The 23,285-nt window shown below is 40.4% G+C and overlaps 1 protein-coding gene across 10 annotated transcripts in view; it reads left to right on the forward strand.

The window, feature by feature from the left end:
• Positions 1-23,285, forward strand: part of LOC125454586 (unconventional myosin-VI) — a 224,848-nt gene that overhangs the window by 96,761 nt on the left and 104,802 nt on the right. For all 10 annotated transcript variants that reach the window (XR_009446140.1, XM_048535510.2, XM_059648454.1 and 7 more), the window contains 2 exons: positions 5,713-5,782; positions 13,964-14,037. Coding sequence is in view for 9 of the 10 variants with exons in the window: in XM_048535510.2 (XP_048391467.1) it covers positions 5,713-5,782; positions 13,964-14,037 (144 nt within the window). In the remaining variant the exon portion in view is untranslated. The remainder of the gene's footprint in view (positions 1-5,712; positions 5,783-13,963; positions 14,038-23,285) is intronic.

Consider the following 23,285-nt stretch of genomic DNA (forward strand, 5'->3'; position numbering starts at 1 on the left):
GGATATTCTTGAACGCTGGTATTATGCCAATTGGCAGAGTTGTTGGTACCTCTGTAATGTACTGTTTTTGTATGTGGCTGTTACCCTGTCTTTACTGAGTGCTTTGAGTCATTGGCAGAATGTAACAATTTTTTTTTGCTATTTTGATGTAGCAATTCACAGGGCTCGAGCAGGTGTTTCCTGGTCACCACTTCAGATATTTTTTGATAGTTTGCTGTTAGCATCATCAAATCTTGGTCTGACTAATTTGTTGCCTTTATAAGGGAAAAACAAAATGTGATTGAGAATTAGGGTAATTGAAGATGCCTTCCTGGAAATTTCCTCTTCGAACCCTGCTACTACCAACTGCTCAGTTCATTTCCTGCTCCTGTTAGAATTATTTCCACCTTAGTGGCAGATTGCCTGCAAACATCAAATCTCTGTTATAAAATGGGATACATTCTTCTTCACCTTTTTGATAATTCTTGTCTGGCAAACAGATTTTCCTTGCATTTCCAATAACTCTTAAGAAAAGTAAGTGGAAGTGTTCAAAGATTTGAAAAAAATAATGCTGTGTATAATTTTTCTCTAATTGTTTGCAGCAGTTTCCTGCCAATTAACCTTTTGTTCCTGGAGTTGAGACGGCAATAATGTATTTTTAACAATTCTCTCTAGATTATCTGTTTGTATATGTAGAATCCATACATAGAATGGATATAGCACAGATGGAACCCATTTCACCCACTGAGCAGGCTAATTCGCCCAACACTTTTCCCAGTGGCCTGGCAGCTTTTTTTAATCAGCTGCTTATTAAATTCCATTTTCTAGGCCATGATTTAATTTTTCTCAACCATATTCTCAAACAGTGCATTCCAGAGCCTAAGCACTGACCATGTAGAAAGGCTTTGCTTCATGTTGCCTATTGGTTCTTTTTTTGTTTTTGTCTTTGTTTCTAATCACTATCTTCTGTTTTTGGCTCAGAAAAGATTTACAAGGATCTTGCTGGGGTTGGTGTTTATGACCTATCGGAAGAGGCTGAATAGGATGGGGCTATCCTCCCTGGAGCATCAGAGGCTGAGGGGTGATCTTTATAGAAGTTTATAAAATCAGGAGGGGCATCGATAGCGTGAGTAATCAAGGTCTTCTTCCCAGGATAGGGGAGTCCACAACTAGAGGGCATAGGTTTAAGGTGAGAGGGGAAAGATTTAAAAGGGACCTAAGTGGCAACAGTTTCCTTTTATATTTAGTACCATCCCAATAGTAATCAGTAATGCGGAGGTTATAGATAATGATAATTCCACCCAAAGGGAAAATAGGGAGAGGGTGATGGATGTATGAAAAGAGCTGCCAAGGAGGCAGTGGAGGCTGGTACAATTACAACATTGAAAAGGCATCTGGATGGGTATTTGAATAAAAAGGGTTTAAGAGGGATATGGGCCAAATGCTGGCAAATGGAACTAGATTAATTTGGGATATTTGGTCAGCATGGATGAATTGGACCAATGGGTCTGTTTGTGCGCTACGCATCTGTTGCTATATGACTCCGAAGGATGTAAGTTTGTAAGGAGGATGGAGGGAATTTAAAAAATATTAGGACAAAACCACGTCCTACCATTTTGCAGTAATTCTAAGAAACTTTTGAAGATCAACAAAAAGTCAACTTTAAAATAAGTAATAAAAAGAGCAAAGGTAAATTATCAAAGAAAACTGATGGAAAACCTAAAAATGGATAGCAAAAGACCTATACGTATATAAAAGGAAACAGAAAAGCTGAAGTGAATGTTGGTCCCTTGGATGAGACGAGGGAATTAATGGGAACACAAATGACAAAGTCACTAAGTCAATATTTGCTACAATTTTCATGGCAGAGGATATAGATCATAAGATATGGAAGCAGAAGTAGACCATTCAGCCCATTGAGTCTGCTCTCAATTCAATTATTCTAATGGTCTTCTCCATCCCATTCTCCTCAACCTTTGATCTCATTACTAATCAACACCCTGTCTAGCTCTGGCTTAATGACAGTCAACGATTTGGTCTCCTTCTGTGGCAATGACTTCAACAGATTAACCACCCTCTGGCTGAAGGAATTCTTCCTTATCTCAGTTCTAAAGGATCATCACTTTCACTCCGAGGCTGTAACATCAGTTCCTAACCCCTCTTTCTAGTGCAAGCATCTTCACATCCTCTCTATCAAGGCCTGTTGGTATCCTGAAAGTTTCAATGGGATCCTCCTTCATCCTTCTAAACTCTATTGAGCTGATCACTACTCCTCATGTCATCCCTGGGACCATTCTTGTGAACCTCTTCTCAACCCCCTCCAAGGTTAACACATCCTTCCTTGGATATCAATAGGGCCAGTATTCCAAATGTGGTCTGGCCAGAGCTTATACAACCACAGCAGTACATCTCTGCTCTTGTATTCCGAGCCCTCTTAAAATGAATGTTGACATTGCGTTTGCCTTTCTAACTGTTGACTGAAGCTGCATTTTCACCTTTAAGAGAATCCTGAGCCAGGTATCCTAAGTCCCATCGTGCTTCAAATTTCTGAAGCCTTTTCCCATTTAGACCATCGTCAGTGCCTCTTCTTCTTCCTACCAAAGTGTATAACCTAACACCTTCCTGCACTGTATTTCATCTGCTTCTTCTGTACACTGTCACAGCCTGCCCAAGCCCTTCTGCAGCCTTCCTGCCTCATTAACACTACCTGAGCTGCTGCTTTGTGGCATCTGCTAACTTAGCAATAATGGCCTCAGTTCCTTCATCCATGTTGTCAATGTTCAACATGAATAGAATGCTTCTAATACTGATCACCTGTGGATCTCCACAAATCAATGACTGCCATCCTGAAAAAGGCCTCCTTATTCCCATATACCGCCACCTTCCAGTCAGCTAATCCTTTTTATATTAGTACCATCCGAATAGTAATTAGTAAGGCAGGGGCTCTAGATAATGATGATTCCTCCCTCGGGGGTAAAAGTACTAAGCAAATTCTTTGAGCTTGAAGGCAAAAAATTCCCCAGGGCCTAACAGTCAGTATCCTAGGGTCTTAAAGGAAGTGGTAGCAAAGATATAAAATCAATGGATTCACTAATATTCCAAAATTCCCTGGGTTTGGGGCGGGTTCCAGTGGATTCAGTGCTAATAACCCTTATTAAAAAAAAACAGGGGTAGCAGGAAGGAGGAAACGGTAGGCCAGTTAGTTTAATGTGGTGTTGGGAAATTGTTAGAATTCCTTGTTCAGTAGTAGGTCATTTGGAAAGCAAAACACAATCCATAAGTGTCAGCATGTTTTTATGAAAGGTAAATCATATCTGACTAATTTGCTCAAGCCCTTCAAAGATGTTGCAAACAGAGTAGGTAAGGGGAATCCCGTAGATGTACGTCCGGACTTCCTGAAGGCTTTTGATAAACTGCCAAACGAAATGTTAACACAAATTAAGATCATGTGGGGTGAGGGGTAATTTATTAGCATGGCTAGAGGATTGGCTAACTAACACAATAAACAATGGTCTTCAGGTTGGCAAGCTGCAGCTAGTGGGGTGCCAAAGGATTTGGTTCTTGGGCCCCAATTATTTGCAATCTGTATCGAAGACATAGATGTGGGGACAGAAGGTTCTGTAGGTAAATGTACAAATGACATCGAAACTTATTTTCATACCAATTTAGTGACAAAATAATAAACTTACAAAATGGATATGCATAGGTTAGGTAAATGGGCCAAAATTTGGCAGATGAAGTTTAATTTCTATAAGTGTGAGGTTATTGATTTTGATTGAAGGTATAGGAAGGCAGTTTATCTAAATGGAGAGAAAGTTCAGTGTTACGGTGCAGTGGGATCTGAGTGTTCTTGTGCACCAGTCACACAATAGTAGTGTGCAGGTACAACAGGCAATAAGGAAGGCAAGTGGAATTTTGGCATAGAGTATAAAAACAGGAAAATGCTTCTTGACTGTGCAAGGGATTGGTGAAACTGCACCTGGAGTACTGTGTATAGTTTGGCTGCTTATTTGAGAATGTAGTAGCATTGGAGGCAGTTCAGAGGAGGTTCATTAGGTTGATTCCAGAGATGGAATTTGAAGAGAAATTGAACACTTTCGGACTGCGCTGTCCGGAGTTTAGATGAATGAGAAGAGATTCCATTAATATGTATAAAACATGAAAGGGGATTGACAAAGCCAACCTAGAGAGCATATTTGCTCTTTGGGGCAATCTAGAACAAGAGGCCATAATTTTGGGATAAGGGGTAACAGATTTAAAACACAGAAAAATGACTTCTCTCAAACAGTTGTAAATCTGTAGAACTCACTGTCCCAAAATGTCGTGGATGCTAGAAAATTGAGTAAATTTAAGGAGGGTGAGACTGATTTTGGTTCTTATTTTTAAAAATCAGTAATGGATTAAAGAGTTGTTGGGAGCAGGCAAGAAAACGGAGACTGAGATGAGATCAGCAGTGATCGTATTAAATTCAGGGCAGGCTTGAGGGATTGAATTGCTTACTCCTGCTCCTTATTTAGTGTGTTAAATTGCCTAGTGAGGTACTCAGTTGTATGCCACCACACAAAACTGGACAAACCAATCAGGAGCCCAAAAAGACACCATACCCCAAAAAGTGGCATGGTACAGGTCAGAAATGGTTATGGAAAACTGCTGATAATCATCTTTTTTTTGTTCCTTGGCTTGATGGATTTATACTCCTCCATGTTGAACACCAACACTATAGTCAATGAGTATTTGTGACAACAAAGGCTATTCTGTTCTGCATTCTGGCAACAGTACTGAAAACACACACTTCAGAACTAACCAACCTCCGAGCCAAGTTGTTCTAGTACAGCTACAATCCTGGCAATCTACCCTAGAATGTGGAAATTTGCTGATGTATAACCTGTCCACAAAAAGCAGGACAAATGGAACACAGCCAATTACAACCCCATCAGCAAAGGGACAGAAATTATCGTCAGAAATTATCAAGCAGACCTGCTTGGTAATGCCAGTACAGCGGGCCACTCCATTCCCAACCTCATTACAGCTTTGGTTCAAACATGGGCAAAAGAGCTCAATTTGAGACATAGATAATGACTGTCCTTGACATTTAAGGTGGCATCTGACCAAATGTGGCATCAAGGAGACCTAGCAAAACTGGAACCAATAGGAATGGAGGAAAATTTCACTGGTTGGAGTCATACCTGAGACAAAGGGTAATATTGTGCTTGTTGGAATCCAGACACCCTAGCCCAGGGCATACCTGCAGGAGTGACTGTCCTTCTACGTCAGAGTGGGATGTTCACTGACCATAGAATCCCTACAGTGTGGAAGGAGGCCATTCAGCCCTTTGAGTCCATACTGATTCTCTGAAGAGTATTCCACTTTTGAAACTGAAGAATTTATTCCAAAAACTACTTCTCATGGAATCATGTAATTTTAAAATCATTAGGTCTTCTCTAAATGTGGAAGAGCAAAGAGAAGATCTCCAATTCTCCATTCCATCCATGTAACATCATTCCTAAAACAATTCCCATGTATTTTCTGTACCTTTTTTCTATTATTCTGAAACGCACACCCTGAATAGCCAAACTATTCCGATTGGGGTCTGATACTTGAGGGGCCACAAGAGGTCTGAACTGATGTCCATTTCTTCTGTTGATGTTAAGTGTATGGCTGATAAAATGTTTGTTCAGTGAAAATCTGTCTGCATTTCCAGAAATTCATTAACACTGCTTTTGCTTTTTCCAGACATTTCTAGCACCTGTCGACCAGGTTTTTTCTGCAGAAGAAGATAATGAAAAGGATGTAGAAGATAATTGTAAGTAGGAAATGTCAACTCTGGAACACCTCATACATACTTTTATCTGTCTGCCTGCCATATCTTTGAGTGCAAGATTTGTGCTGACTTTTGACAGTTTGAACTCTCTGCTCAATGTAAAATGTTTAGTAAACCATACTACAATTACACAACATTTGTTGACCTTCACGTATTTCACGGAAGCAATTCCATCTGTTTGTTTTGGTTTTCTAAAGCATACCATTAGTCATTTTTGATATGAGTCATATCATAGAATCCCTACAGTGTGGAAACAAGCCCACATCGACCCCCGGAGCACCCCACCCAGACCACCCACCTAATCTACATGTCCCTGAACACTATGGGCAATTTAGTATGACTAACCCACCTAGCCAGCAGGTCTTTGGACTGTAGGAGGAAACTGAAGGAAACCCACGCAGACACTGGGAGAATGTGCAAACTCCACAGAGTCTCCTGAGGGTAGATTCAAACCCAGGGTCCCTAGCGCTGTGAGGCAGCTGTGTTCGCCACTCAGCCACGGTGCCGCCCCTAATTTGGTTAGAGATTGATTGTGAATTAATATTTAACTAATTTGTAGCTGGCAAGTTTCTATAAATATGGAATCATTATAATGCAAAGGAATGTAATTTACTTCCCACACTTAGACTGTATGATGACCAAATATGCTTGCAATCGGACATTAGTTCTACAGTGACTCCAACTGAGATCGGGAGTTTTCCAGAGAGCAGAAGTAGTAAACAGTGTCTTGTGATTGTATGTAGGATGGAATGAAGGAACACGGCCGACAATTTGAAGACCTGATTTTTAATAAACTGCTGTGTTTAATTCTCATTAGTTTAATATCAAGTGGAACAGCCCTTACCGCATTAAAAATAAAGCCATCATTGTCTTCCTGGAACACAAGGTTGATCTCTCTCCTCTCATTAGAGAGAGATGACTAATGATGGTTTAACTTGAGGGTCACCACTTCTTAGAGGTTGAGCAGGACAGTTCTTCACGGTGACCTCAGCCATTGTGGGAATTGGACCCATGCTGTTGGAATCACTCTGCATCATAAACCAACTGTCCAGCCAACTGAGTCAAGCTCAGTAAAAACAGTGTAACAAATGGTACTTCATTTTCTCCTTGACGTACTGCACACAACCTATTAATAATTGTCATGTGTTTGTTGCTAACCACATTAGTGTGTGAATCACTTTTTTATTTTATAGTAAAATAAGGTGCATCATTGGTTGAAAATTACTAGAAGTTGGCATGGATACTAGGCTGCCTAATTGCATGTATGCTACTTTTATAAAGTAAAGATATTGGGAAGAGATGAGTGACGTTTCTGCCTTCAGATTCACACAGTCAAATCCATATATGCGTAACTTATATTTTCTGTTGATTTTAAGATTTAAGGCTTCCTCTTGACTTAATGTGGACTGATGCAAATATTCCTCTTAGAGCTTTCAGATGGATTTATACCTGTTGCTAGCATATTTCTCACATAATGCTGTTTCTTGGTTTTGGAAGAGAAACTCTTTTTGGTCTCTTAATGTAGGGATTACAATACTGCATTTTTGGTTTACGTAAACTATTTTTTCTTTTAATGCTTTAATGTACATCAAAATTGTTTTAGTAGTGGCTTCAGTTATTCAAAACAGTAACCAACTAGTTTATAATATGGGGCAGCTAAATTTTCAAGAGCAACCCAAAAGTTGGTGAAAGGCTAAATCATCTTCAGGAAACTGGATTGGATAATGGCATAGAAAGTTACATATCTAAATTTGTTGATGACATAGAGATGGATGGGATTGTAGACTGTAGGTGTAGCAAAAGAATATTGTTAGACTTAAGTGAATGGATAGAACTTGCAGATAGAGTTCAGTGTAAGTGAGAGGTTTTGGACTGAAAAAAGAATAAGTCGGGGTATTTTCTAGATGGTCGGAAGTTAAGTACAGTCAATTTTGCAAAGAGACTTGGAGGCTCGTGTATAGATCTTCAAAATGTCATGAACAAATACAGAAAATAATCAAGGAGGCTGATAAAATGTTGGCGTAAGGATAGGTGGAGATGGAGCCTGGAGAAAGAGAGGATGGTTAGGCAGACAGATTGTTGATTGTAAGTCAAGGAAAAAGAAACATTGATAAGTGAAAATGGGTTGGCTGTGCTGAAAACAACCCATATCATGATAGGATCTGGAATTGTCGTGGTAGGTAATCGGCGTGGAAGGTGTCCATGCTGTGAGTTTATTAAACTCGATATTGAGCCCTGAAGGCTATAATTTCCCCAAATGGAAGTTGTCGTTCCTCCAGTTTGTGTTGAGCCTCGCTGGAGCATTACAACAGACCAAAGATAGAAATGTTGGAATAGGAACACTATGGTGTGTTGAAGTGCTGTGGTCATTTTTACAAACAAAATGCAAGTGTTTGGTGAAGTGGTAGCAGTTTGCGTTTTGTCTCACCCAGTGTTAAAAATAAAAAACCAACCATGTTATGAGCATTAAATACAACAAACTAGATTGAGTGGGGTACAGGTAACTCACTGCTTCTCTTAGGTGAGTTTGGGGCCTTATACAGTAAAGAGAGAGAAGGTAAATGGGCAAGTGTTGCACCTTCTGCAATTGCAAGAGAATGTGTTGTAGAGTGTGTTGAGAATATTTGTGAGTAGAGGAGCAATGGATCAGGGCATCCCAGAGTAAATAGCGCTGCTGAATTCTGACAAGAGAAGGGAATATGTCCAGTGGGCTTGGTGGGAGAGGAATTGCTGAGCCTGTAAAGTGGGAATAAAGGGGTTGTGGGAGGAAGCGAAGAGAAGATGTGAGAACTGGAGAGGGATGGTCTGCGTGGGGAAGGTGGACAAGTGAGGGTCTGCAACAGTTTTAAACTTTTCAGCAAAGAAATGGTTATCTGACTGGGAGCAGTAATGTTGCAGTAATGAAAGATAGGTAGAGACAGCATAGAGGAAGAAGTTGTAAGGAAGTTATAGATAGGTTGATTTGACAAAATCTGGTAGGTGTGTTGTGATGTGGGAAAATATGAAGTTGTTACGAGGAATGGCTGAGGGACTTGAGGCTGTTTTCGTTAGAGAAGAAGGTTGAGACGTGACTTAATTGAAACATATAAAATAATCAGAGGGTTAGATAGGGTGGATAGGGAAAGCCTTTTTCCTAGGATGGTGATGGCGAGCACGAGGGGGCATAGCTTTAAATTGAGGGGTGAAAGATATAGGACAGATGTCAGAGGTAGTCACTTTACTCAGAGTAGTAAGGGAATGGAACGCTTTGCCTGCAACGGTTGTAGATTCGCCAACTTTAGGTACGTTTAAGTCGTCATTGGACAAGCATATGGACGTACGTGGAATAGTGTAGGTTAGATGGGCTTGAGATCAGTATGACAGGTTGGCACAACATCGAGGGCCAAAGGGCCTGTACTATGTTCTATGTTCACCTTGTCAGGAAGAACTAAAAAATTACTTCAATAGAAAATGGTTTCAGAATTCTGAGGTGGAGGGGGTTATGATGAATGAGTTACAAATGTTAGTATGCAGGTACAGCATGTAAAGAAGATGACTAATGGGATGTTGTTCTTTTAATAGGTGATGAATTGAACCACTTTATAAACAGGGCTGTTTTGGTGCAGAGGTCGAATCCCTCCCCCTGGACCAAGAGGCCTTGGTTCAAGTCATACCTGCTCCAGAGGACTTTATTTTTAAAAAAATCAAAAACCCCTGAGCACTTTCATTAGAGACGTTTGGTTTTATTAAACCCATTTAAGAATGTTATGATTCACTTGTTCAGGACATTGCTGTGACTACACCTCATACTGTGCACAGTTGTGGTCTCCTTAGCAGTTACATTCTTCCTTTTATAAGGAGGCAGATTCAAGGTGGTTTACTAGACTGAAACCTGGGATGAGTGTATTGCCTTATGCAGATAGGTTGGACAGGCCAGGCTTGTTTCCATTGGACTTTAGAAGAGTGAGGGGTGACTTGATTGTCAAGAATCTTCAGAACCTTGTATGCTTCAGCATGGATGTAGAAAGGATGTTCTGTCTTAGGGATGAGCCCAAAGCTAGGAGACACTGTTTAAAAATTGAGGTCATCCTTTCTAGGACAGAGAGAGGAGATAATATTTTCTGATGTGAGAGACACTTTGGAACTCTGAATTAGAAGGTTGGGGAGGTGCAGTGATTGTATATTATTAAGGTGGAGATAGATTCTTGTTGGTCAAAGAAATTGGGTTAATTGGAGTTGGATGGGAATTTAGAATTTGAAGCAAACCAGATCAGTCAAGGTGATATTAGATGGCAATGCAGGGTCAAGGAACTGATTGATCTGCTTCTATTTTTTAAAAAATGTTTGTTTGTGGAGTTTTCAGATTAAAGCTGCAGGGTTTCAGGAGCAGCTGTTTTGGGGGGAAATGTAGGGAATGCCATTTAAATGCAGTGACTGTGTTCAGAACAAATATCCTAGAGTTTGGCCAAGACATCACTAGTCGTATAAAGCTGTGGAACCATAAAAAAATTTACTACTCGGGCAATTCAGCTGATCATGTCTCCACCAGATGAATGAGCTAGTCACCCTCTTATTCCAGTTTTCAGCCCCTAGTCTGTACCTTTTGAAGGCTATAGCACTTCGCGTGCACATCCATTACATCCCTGCATTTGTATCTACTAATTCATTCTCGGAAGGAAGGTATCTCAAACCTGCCTTTACCACCTTGTTTGCCCGACCTGCCACCTTAAGGGACCTGAGGACATGCAATCTGTGTTTTCTCAGGTCTTCTGTTTTGAATATATTGAGGATTTCTGCATCAACCATAAAATTGGGTGGCAATTTCTAGACTTTTCTAACATCCCCTGTTTTCCTTCTATCAATCACCTTAAATATGTGCCACTTGGAAATTGGCCTCTCTGCTGGAGATTCAGGACCACTCAATGCTAGCCCTCATTATTTGTAAGCTTCAGTTGAGTCACTCCTTAGTCTTCCTGTTCAAAGTAAAACCACCTTAGCCTGTCCAGTCTTAGAGTAGCTGTAATTTAGGCCTGGTAACATTTTTTTTTGTAAATCTCCTCTACTGTTTCTAGAACAACTAAGTCTTTTCTGTAATACGTTGTACACGCCACTAGCTGTAACCTGACCAGTGACTTGTATTACAGCATTTCGTCCCTGCATTTGTAATCAGTACCTTACTCAGTGAAGGAAAGGACCCCAAATGCTGCCTTTGCCATTTTATCTACCTGTCCTGCTACCTTCAGGAGCCTGAGGACAAGTGGCTCACCTTTTTCTACCCCTTTGAATATGTTCCCTTCATGTTTTAGGTTGCAGCTTGAACTCAAGTTTCAATATATATTTATTCATTTAAGACTATAATGAAGCAATAGTCAAGGTAATTCAGGAAACTTTATTAAACATGTAAAGTAATATTTATCAAAGCCAGGTAGCAACTTTATGGGCTTAATACAGTTCTTGCTTTCCAGTTTAGCACTATAAATAGCTAGCCTCTGGTCTCTCTCCAGCATCTCTGGGGCCCTCTGTTTCTGACTATATAGCAGGTTCTACAAACTTCAGGTTCAAACTTGCTACATGTTTTGGTCTTTCAAAGCTAGTGCTTATTAACTCTTTCCAAACCATTACACAGAGGAAGATAAATGGCATTCTAGGTTTACAGCCTAATCAGGGAACTAACCTTCTATGATTTCCACCTGGCTGACCTTATTTCACTGGCGTGATCATTTTGTAATATTCTCCTTTGAATGTTTAAGGATAATAACTTGCATGTTGCCACATCTTTGTGATTGATAGCCTGAGTTTATTCTTTGTTTTTGCTTAGTTGGTAAGAGTCCCTCATTAAATCAAATACCTTATCATAAATCTTCATATTTAAGAGGTCATCTTCAAGATGGTTTCTCTTTCTGTTGTTGAGAATGCCTCAAATTTCTTCACTTTTAAGACAGGCTTCAGTGGAAGAGTTGTTTATCTATGTAAAACTATATGTAACTAATAGTAATGATCACATTTTACTAATAAAGAAGATTACAAAGTGGGCCGTATTTGTGATGTAGTGTATGGAATATGCTTTTGTTATGAAGTATGTAAAGGGTGAAGAAGTGTGATGGCCTTAAATATTCAGTACATAGTCTTGAGTGATTAAATGTCGAAAGTACTATTTAGTTATTAACTTAAACACATTTATAAAAATTCTAATACACAGATTATATTTCCGTAATTGCTGCATTTCTAAAACACTACATTACCTTTTTGGTTTGGTTTACAAAGTACAGTCGCTTTGTTTTTTGTCTAACTCCCTTCCTGTAATAAATCTCCTAGCTTTCTTTTAGTAACAACATCTGTTTTTGACAAGCTTTTAACAAATTGGTTTTCTTTAACAGACTAGGGGTAAAGTTTTTTATTTTTTTCCATTCATTGAATAATTCATAGGCTAGCGTTTATTGCTTGTCACTCATTAAGAAGACTGTTAAGAATTTGAAGTCACATGTAGGCTAGATCTGGTCAGGATAGTAGATTTCTTTTCTAAAAAGGATATTTGCAAATCAGGTGATGTTTTTAATGACAATTGTTACATAGTTGCCATCAGGCTAACTGCTCCCAGATTTTTGAGTTCAGATTTTGCTGTCTGCCATGGGATTTATCTGGAGTTCTGGATCACTATCTTAGTGACGATACCAATGCATTAGCATTGTTAAAACTCCTCTGGTCCTGGCAATTTATCTTCAATTTTGTTCTCTTTGAAAGAGAGGAGATTGAGGAGAAATTTAATCCCTGAGAATAAAATCATTAAGGGCATATAGTAGAGTGGGTAGGAAGAGATGACAGTGCAATTGTGATGGGCCAAATTCTGAAATTTTCATTTATGTTAAAGTTGTCAATGATTTCAATTGCAAATCTCATGCTTGTGATAGTCAAATGTTCAGGACGAGTAACGCCATATTAGCCAAACTTTGTCTAACTTTTCAGTATGACTATACCAAAAATAATTGGATTTTGATCACACGAGAGTGTTTTCATAAGGTGCTGGGCAAACCATCTGACATTGATCTCATTGTAAAAGGATGTGCAAAGCCTGTCAGTATGGCTAATTTTGTGAGAAAGATAAGAGGTTGCCAACCTGAATGGCACCAAACAGGCGCTGCCACTTGTAGTGGAAATGTCTAAGAAGCCATCTTGCATTCTGAATGTCAAGATAGTAATCACTGAAATGTCTAATGAATGTTGCCTACCTGTCTGTTTCCTGAGCCGATGCTATAAAGGCTGCAGAGATTCTTCAGGATTCACAATAACAACATGGAAACTCTGGAAGTATGTTTAACTGTGTTGATGACACGATGCACTGAATTGTGCCTGTATGGAAATAGCATGCTAAACAGAAGATAATTGCAGAATTTTTTCTGATGTAATTTTCAACATTCTTCAATGTGTAACTCCAGCCTTTCACAAGGTCATACTATTGGTATGAACAAATTGAAGAAAGACATTTTCTGATTTACTGCTTTATTGTGTTGTTTTTTTTGATAGTTATTGTTGTTAGTGGGCATAATCTGTTACACAAACACATTTATGTTGGATTGGAACCTCCTTGGATATCACAAATCTACTTCAGTGTTCTGAGATTCAACACATTGGGATTTACTGTATCTCCCTTAGAGAAGATGAATGATAAAGGGGCATTACAGAAAATATTTGATTTGAGGTTGACTAGTAATCTTTTCACATGAAGAGTGTTTGGGTCTGGAGCATGCCACTAAGTGTTCCTTCTGCCATTTAAATGTTTCAATAAGCTGTTGAGTCAGTATGCTGCTGTGATATACAGGGACCTGACCAAAAGCTGTAAAGTGAGGTTAGACTGGATAATTGTTGTATTGGGTCTCATTTTTAATGGTTAAGGATGGGTTTCTCAAACCAAATTAATGTCTTTCATTAGCTCTTCCAGAGATTGATTGTCTTACCTCAGTGGGGAGATTCTCTGAAAACCACATGGAAACATGTCAACTTGCAAATTTAACAATACGAGAAAGTAGAATTGAGAGATTTTTCAAAAATGCAAATTAATATGATTAATCTATATGTAATATAATCGTTCAGGTATTAATATGCAATGTCTAAGAACCACATTCAACATCTGTTTATACAGAAATAATTTCCTTGAATTCATCAGTTATTTTTTGCATCATCTTGTAGGTGGCCTGATGTATTTAAATGAAGCTACCCTCCTGAACAATATCAGAGTGCGCTATAGCAAAGACAAAATATACGTGAGTAGTGTGAACTAATTGAGACTCCTTGAAGCTCTGAAAGCATTCAGAAATGTACCACACAAGAAATTGCCTGTCGTGTCTAGGGATGTTTGGGTTAAGTGGGTTGGACGTGGGGACTTGGGTTGGGGTGGGATTCTGTTCGGAGAGGTGTGGATTTGTTGGGCTGAATGGCCTGTTTCCACACTGTCAGGAATCTATGATATGATTCTATAGAAAGTTATTATGGATTGAATTGCAGACACTTGCAAAGAAATAGTTACGATGTAGGAGTTTTTGCACTTATACGACCATTTTAGTTCGATTTGTGGCAAATCTAATCTTGACTCCATATACATCTCTTTGCTCCATATCTTTTGATACACTTTTTGCTAACAAAGATCTGAGCTACCTTGGTCTTTGAATGTCTCATTGACTCAGCAACCACAGCCGTTGGAAGAGATAATGTGAGAGGAAACAGAATTCCAGATTTTTCTGCTCTTTATGTGCATTTATAAAAGCTTAGTTTATTACGCTGTCCTGTCATCTGTTAACCATGATTATTTGGTTGCACTACCAATAAATGAGTCAAATGAAAGAGAACATTAACCAACAAGCTCTTGAGCTGTTGTCCATTTGGGTAGGTTTTTTCAAATTCACTTTTATTTTTCTAAATTCTTTAGGTTTCTTAAATCCGTTTATGGGATTGTAGGCATTGTTGACCAAACCAGCTTTTATTGTCTATCGCTAATTGCCTAGAAGGCAGTTAAGAGTCAACTACATTGCAGTGGTCTGGAGTCATATATGGACCAGACCAGGTAAAGATAGCAGATTTCCTTCTCCAAAGAACATTAGCGAACCAGATTTTTTAATGACAATAGACAGAGGCTACACGGTTGCCATTAGACCAGCTTTCTGTCCGAGATTTTGTATTGAATTGAAATTTCAGCATCTGCCATGGTATGTTCAGAATACAGGAATAATGAGAGGAAAAAGTAATGCCCATTAAGGGACCACAGTGGAAACTTGTGTGAGGAGGCAGGAGATTTAGGTAGGGTTCTAAATGAATACTCGTGCTCGCTAGTGAGGCATGATATGGATATAGAAATCTGAGACGGTGTGGGGTAAAATTAGAGGTGTGTGGTAGCATTGACAGAGAGGAGGTGCTAAGTGATCTGGCAGGTTTAAAAGAAGATATAAATTTCTGGTGGCTGGTTTAATGTATCCCAAGTTGTTGAGTGAGACAAGGGAAGAAAGAGCAGGGGTGCTTTAAAAACAAAAATTCTGGCCTCTGGAGTGCTGCTGGAGGGATGAAAAACAGCCAATGTGATATCATTATTCAAGAAGGGGGAAAGGGATAAACCTTAAAACCTCAGGCAAGCAGTCATGCCTAAGGTGGTGGGGAAACTATTGGAAGCAATTTTAAGGGACAAAATTAGTCTGATTTGGAAAAGTAGGGATCAATCAAGAATAGCCAGCATGCTTTTGTTAAGGAGAGGGCATGTCGTACCGACTTGTATTTGTTGAAGAGCTGTCCACATGTGTAGATGAGGGCAATGATTTTGATGTAAGCTACTTGGATTTCATCAAGCTTTTGATGAGATCCCAAGTGGGGACAGATAGTGAACCCAAGGGATTTAAAAGAAAATGGCAATTGAACCCCATTTGATTGGCAGAGAGTGAGTGAGTGTTTTTCCTGTTGGAAGTCCGTCCAGTTGGGTCGCACAGGGTTCGGTGTTGGGTCTTTACTGTTGGTGTATATAAATAATTTAGCCTTGGGTGTCGGTCAAGATGTTGATCATGCTGACAAACCAAAAATTGGTGGGTGGTAAACTGCAAGGACAACAGAGAGGCTGGTCTGATGGGCTAATCAGTGGCAAATAAAATTGATGCCAATGCTTTGGACACACTTGATGAACAAAATATCAGAGACAATTTGCAATTCATTGCAATATAATTTATAAAATATAATAAAGACTCAAAAGGAGCCGTATGGCTGAATATAATCTAAAACCCAATCAATAATGCAATAACATTCCCATTCTTGCGTTAATTACTCTACCAATTGCAGAGTTAAGTTTTTGTTGCAATTATCAAAGGACCACCAGACTAGGGCTTGGTACGACCTGTGCAATTAAACTTGGCCAGGGTGTATAGTCAGCTCTGACAAACTTAGCGAAGGTTGAACCCACACGTAGTTGTCCCTCTCTTTCCTCTTTTTCTGCTGCCTTTTTCCCCTCTCTTTCTGCACTGTTTCTGCGCTCTGTTTCTGTGCACTCGCTGTCACTATTTCCCAACCCTTGCTTACTCTCATGTACTCAACAGATAGCCACAGCTCCACTGCCAGGTCACATTGAGTCTTTGGCAAGGGAATGGCCCTCAGATGTCCATTCTTAACCCTCCCTGCTGCATCCTTCCAGAATGATTGGCTGAAGGCTAAAGAACAATCTTCCAAAGCAAGGTGTCCAGTGGGTTCCCAATGTCACTTGATGGAAGATGCTGGAGCTACTGTGTTGATCCTCCAATGTGTCACGGGCACATTCCCTTTCTCTGTACGTGGTCAAGACAGGACTTCTGGACTCCAGTGAGCCTGCTTGTTGTATTCCAATACATAAACCAGCCTTGTTGTCAAGAGCAGGTCCAGGATTTCCTTGCCAGTCTTTATCTTGTGTGGATGCTTTGTGCCTGACCTATCCCGAAAATCCCATCAGGCCTAGTTGGTCATTTTGGCTTAGGGCCTAGCCAAAGTTCCTCATTTTGATCCAAATGAGCATCAGTGAAACTGAGTCATGTAATTCTGACCTTGCTCTCTCTGGGTGGCACCTGGGTCTCAGGCTGACAGCTTAAGCTATCTAAAGCTATATGCAATTGAAAATACAAAAATAAATACTAACAAATACAAAAATGAACAACCTGGTGTTGGTAAATATACTGTCGGTAGATCAGGAAGTGCAGGTTAGCAAATAGTTGGCTCGTGTTTCACATACTTTTGATGCCTGTGAGCAGGCTCTCATTTGTTCTCACCTGCTAAACATTGCTTTGACATTCAGCTATTGAGAAAGTTCCTTTAATGTTTGTTACTGGTGGGTTCCATGTTAAGGTGACATACTTTTGAGCTGCCAATTATCTTGTTACAAACAGCAGGTGATGTACAATAAGATATCGCCTGCTGTTTATTACACCCTACCTTGACAGTTTTGTGGGGTGTACCCATAGAAAGCTGCCCCCTCACTCACCTGTGTCTGGTGGAATGAACCATATGTATCCTGAGTGACCAGGCATTTCCAAAGGGTGGATGGGTGGTTAGCAAGCATCATTGTTATGACGCCCTTTGTATATGCCGACATTCTAAGGGGGAAAGACCTTGGTGTCATCTGTTACTGCCCTCATTCGATATCCAATGCTTCCAGGTGTTCTCCCTTCCCTGATTCTCTTCCATTACCAATTGTTGTTTTTGTTGTCACTTATGACTCTAGGCCTGAACTTAGCCCAAATTTTGAAGCACGGAACACATTTAGAGTCACATGCTGGCTTTACAGAGTATTGTCAGGTTATGAATGTAGACCGCTTGGAAGAATAAAAATATCGTAGAGGCTCTGAGATGCAGCGAGTGTTTTTTTGCTTATCTCTGTCAGTTATACTACTCTGAATGATATGCTGTGGTTGATATTAGCAGCCCCTTGCCTATTTTGGCAACTGGTGATTAGTGTGTTCATCAGGATAGAATGGGGTTCTGTGGTTGTCTGGGGTTCAAGTTTTAGGGAGAGGAAGCAGGGCTGGGCATACTGAGAGGGTACTGAAGCTGTAAGGGATTCCCATTCTTGTATGCTGAAAAACATCCAATGTGTTTCCTCCTCTATGTCCCAGCCCACCTCATGGTTTAGCACTTCTCTTTTGCCCCTGTAGGCCTATAGGTGCTCATCACACTTTCTTTGGACTTGAATCTTATTGATCTTAAGGCACTTTGAACTTTACTCTTGTTCTACTTGCTTAGTGCTGTGACTGCTGACTGCAAATCACTACATTTTAGAACATAGAACATAGAAAAGTACAGCACAGTACAGGCCCTTCGGCCCATGATGTTGTGCCATGGAATAATCCTAATCCAAAAATAAAATAACCTAACCTACATTCCCCTCAATTCACTACCCATGTGCATGTCCAGCAGTCACTTAAATGTCACTAATGACTCCGCTTCCACGACTACCACTGGTAAACTATTCCATGCGCTCTCAACTCTCTGCGTGAAGAACCTCCCTCTGACATCTCCTCTATACCTTCCTCTTAACACCTTAAAACTATGACCCCTTGTGGCAGCCAATCCTGCCCTGGGGAAAAGTCTCTGGCTATCGACTCTATCCATGCCTCTCATTACCTTGTACACCTCGATCAGGTCGCCTCTCTTCCTCCCTCTCTCCAGAGAGAAAAGTCCAAGCTCAGTCAACCTCTCCTCGTAAGACAAACCCTCCAGTCCAGGCAGCATCCTGGTAAAACTCCTTTGCACCCTCTCCAAAGCCGCCTCATCTTTCCTACAATAGGGCAACCAGAACTGGACACAATATTCCAAGTGTGTTCTCACCAGGGTTTTGTAGAACTGCAGCATAACCTCATGGCTCTTAAATTCGATCCTCCTGTTAATGAAAGCAAGAACACCACATGCTTTCTTAACAACCTTATCCACCTGGATGGCAACTTTGAGGGAACTATGCACTTGAACACCAAGATCCTGCTGTTCCTCCACACTGCCGAGAATCCTGCCTTTAATCTTATATTCAGCATTTAAGTTCGACCTTCCAAAACGCATCACTTCGCATTTATCCAGGTTGAACTCCATCTGCTATTTCTCAGTCCAGCTCTGCATACTGTCAATGTCTCGCTGAAGCCTGCAATAGCCCTCGATACTATCAATGGCACCTCCAACCTTTATGTCATCAGCAAACATAATAACCCACCCCTCAACCTCCTCATCCAAGTCATTTATAAAAACTACAAAGAGCAGAGGCCCAAGAGCAGAGCCCTGCGGGACACCACTCAGCACTGACCTCCAGGCAGAATACTTACCATCTACAACCACTCTCTGCCTCCTGCCAGCCAACCAATTCTGAATCCAGACAGCCAAATCTCCCTGTATCCCATACCTCCTGACTTTATGAATGAGCCTGCCGTGGGGAACCTTATCAAATGCCTTGTTGAAGTCCATGTACACCACATCCACTGCTCGACCCTTGTCGACCTGTCTCGTGACTTCCTCAAAGAACTCAATAAGATTTGTAAGGCATGATCTGCCCCTCACAAAGTCATGCTGACTCCCTTTAATCACACTATGCTTTTCCAAATAGTCATAATTCCTATCCCTTAGAATTCTTTCCAAAACCTTGCTGACCACAGACGTAAGACTGACTGGTCTGTAATTTCCAGGGATTTCCCTATTCCCTTTCTTGAAAAGAGGAATAACATTTGCCTCCCTGCAATCTTCCGGTACGACTCCCGTGGAGAGTGAGGAAGCAAAGATCTTCGCCAGCGGCATAGCAACCTCCTTTCTCGCTTCCCAGAGCAACCTAGGATAAACCTGATCTGGTCCTGGGGATTTATCAATCTTAATGTTTGCCAAAATTTCCAGCACATCAACTTACTCAATCTTGATCTGTTCAAGCCTGTTTTTGTGCTCCTCAAAGTTCTCATTCACAACAAGGTCCCTTTCCTTAATGAAAACCGAAGCAAAAAACTCATTTAGGGCTTCCCCTATCTGCTCAGACTCCACGCACAAGTTCCCTACACTATCCCTGATCGGCCCTACCTTCTCCCTGATTTCTTGCTACTTTGCTCACAACTTCTTGGGAAACAGCATGAGCCTTGAGCCCTCATTGTTCCCCTTGGGAAACCTTTTCTTCCTGACCCTGAAACTATCCCATGTGCAGCAAATTCACCTGTTTCCTTTGTTAGGTCTCTTGAATTTTGGCTTGCATTTGCTTGATTCTGCCCTTTACATTCCCTAGCTCCTCTTTAAGGTTTATGTTTCCAACTTCTCTGCCTTTATGCTTGTAAAGACATCTGGCTATCACTGTAGCCTTACTTAGTTTGGGAGTCTGTTTTTACCTGACTCTCTCTGCACCATTCCCAACAATTTTGTACTTCAGATCCGAAACCTGATAATTTTGCGCAGAATTCTGCCGAAATGGGCCGCTGTCTATTCAGACATATCCTTAGGGTTTTCTCCACTCTGAGCAGTCTACCATTGTTTTGCTCTGTTCATGGACAATAGAATTTAATACAGATAAATGTGAGACCTGAGCTGAGGAAGGGTCACCAGACCTGAAACATTAACTCTGCTTGCTCTCCACAGATGCTGCCAGACCTGCTGAGCTTTTCCAGCTACTTTGTTTTTGTTGTTGACTCTGTCTAATCATGTTTTTGTTAATCGGCCTCTTTGTTTTTTAGCTCATTTTTATTTTCTTCAAAGGTCTAAGCCCTCTTGTCTGTCATAAGCAGCAAATTTGAAATTGTGTACAACTTGTTTGTTTGTGGCACCTCCTTATTACCTCCTAATATTTCAGTTAATTTCACATTTTAGACACATTTCAAGGAAATCAATTCTAAGTTTTTACTTAGAAACTTGGCCATACTAGCAGCTTTTAAAAAAACATATAGCACCAGATGAATGCAAAAACAGTTATTCACTCTGAAACTCAAGAGGGTCCATTAATACCCTCGACAATTGCAATGAACAATAACATTTGACCAAGTCAATGGCAAACACATATCAATGATTTTCTTTTTTTTTTCGGAAGTAGTTCCTCTGAAGTGTTTTTGTCACTCCTTCCCCACCTCAGCCACTCCCCAACCTACCCTCCCTCTTGTCACTAAATGTAAGAAGCCAAAACAGGAGTCCATCAGTTTGTCACGTGGTATATTCCAATAATTTCATGTCACTTCTAATTGTGGCCTGAACTGCAGTTTCATCATCTGACCTCCATAAACCATCTGTCCCTTCTAGATAGACATCTGTCTAACTCAGCCTTGAAAATAGCCATTGATTTGATCTCTGGGTTGGTGATTTAATGATGAACAGCAGTGTGAGAGAATTAAAATACTCTTTATTTTCCATCCAGGATGGAAATGAATCTTGAAGATGTCCCATCATTTTGGAATTCCCTAATCAGGAGGAACCCTTTGTCACCTATCCTGTCAAGATCCTTTAGAACCTTGTTTGAATAAGGTCATCTTTCATTGTTCTTTATTGAATGAGGCCTAACTTGCTCATCCTGTCTTCATAAAATAACCACCTCATCCCAAGAATGAACTGAGTGAACCTTGTCCTGACTTACTGTGTGTTAAGTATCAGCAGGAGAACAGAATTCAAGTCTCACCTGCACCAAAGATGTGTCCCAGCATATCTGAACAACTGGATTAAAATGATCTATTCCTCCTCAAATATGGAGCCCAAGTTTGTACAGAGTACTCCAGGTGTAGCTTCGTGAATGCCCTGAAGTTTTGGCCAGTGTTCCCAACTTCAATGCTGTGCATCTTTTGCAATGCAGGCCTACTCTGCATTTGTGTTGCTTAATCGCATTCTGTACCTGCATGCCTAACATTTTGTGCTTCTTGTATGAGGCTACCCAAATGTTCTGTGTCAATCTTTTACAGTCTCCCTTCATTTAAAAATACTGCTTTTTTAAAAATTTCTCGCCAAAGTGGATAACCTCATGTTTTCCTACATTATAGTCCATCTATCAAAATTTGTCTTGCACAGTGGACCAATTTATACTTTTTGGGATCGTCCTCACTGCTTTCTACCTATCTTTAGATCATCATCAAATTTAACTACAGTGGACTTGCATATTCACCCAAGCCATTAATGTAGACTCTAACTGAGGCCCAGCACTGATCCCTGTGACACTCCACTGTTATTTTTCTAACATAAAAATTATCAAATTATCCATTTTATCCTTCCGGTTTCCGCGTGCTACTACCCACAAATCCATGAGTTCTTCTTTAATTGGCAACCTTAATAGTAAAGCCACCAAAGCCCCTGAGGACTATAGGGCAACAGTCTCATTAGAGAAAGACCACTGATGGTGAGTTTAACCTGAGGGTCACCGGGCAATGTTGAGAAAGCAGGAACTTTGTGGTGGGCTCAGCTGGTGTTGAAAGTGATCCAGTGCGGAGTGTATTGCTCTGCATCGTAAACCAGCGCTCCAGCCAACTGAGTTAGCTGACTCCCAAGAACTAAGTGTAAAGACCCCCTTTGCACCTTAGCTGGTGCCTTTTATAACTTGATTGGTGCCAAGGTTTAATGTGCCAATAATTTGCCAATGGATGTGGGGAATGAGCAGGCGGTTAAGGTATGTGGAGGAGAAGGGAGCCTTGCATGACAAGATATGTCAGTACTTTCGTAGCCAGCAGTTTTTCTGGGGGAGACGGATAGTTGACTCCTGGAGACACTGAGATGATCTGGAAATGGGGTAGGAGGGCAACTGCAACTCCAATGCAGTGGAAGACTTCAAATGGAAACTGAACTGGGACATGAGTGTTGTGGAGGGAAGAGAAACTTCAAGCCTATAGAGAACCAGGCTTTCCCATAAATTCCCAGGATTTCTCTGTTCTTTGGTTAGGTTTTCTTAGTCTAAAGAGGATGAGTACATGCCTATTTTTTAAAATTTTAAAACAAAAAGCAGTAATAACCCATGAGGTATTTTCAGCCTGCTTCACCATTCAATGTGATTTGTTGCTGATTTTTATTTTTAATCTCAACTCCAGCTGTGTTTCCAGATCCTAAAATGTATTGATCCCTGCACTATTTTTAAAGACTTAGCATGTACTACCATTTGGAATAGAGAATTGCAAAGGTTCACAGTATTTTGAGGAAATTTCTCCTCCTTTTGGTCTTAAATAGCTGACCCCTTCTTCTGGATCCCTAAACAGGGGAAACGTTTGTGCTGCTTCCATTTTGTCAAGGAACTTAAAATCTATGTGTGTTTTTGAGATCATCTTCTCTTCTAACTTCCAGGACAAAATAAAAACACTCTTCTAATAATTCCCTCATTCCAGGAATCAGTCTGTTGAACCAGTGTTGCATTTCTTCGATAGTTGATATGTTGAGGAATATGTTAAGCATTGTCTATTAGGATGAAGTCATTTGCACCTGGTAGGAGAGCAGTTCAGGATCTTGGAGTAATATGTACCATTCAAATTATCCTCATCTTTATAATGATGTGTATCGTGTTGGTACAGCTTGTTCCTGCTAATGCTGAATAAATTGCACCTTGTTT

The sequence above is a fragment of the Stegostoma tigrinum genome, chromosome 9 (assembly GCF_030684315.1).
Source record: "Stegostoma tigrinum isolate sSteTig4 chromosome 9, sSteTig4.hap1, whole genome shotgun sequence".
Taxonomy (NCBI): domain Eukaryota; kingdom Metazoa; phylum Chordata; class Chondrichthyes; order Orectolobiformes; family Stegostomatidae; genus Stegostoma; species Stegostoma tigrinum.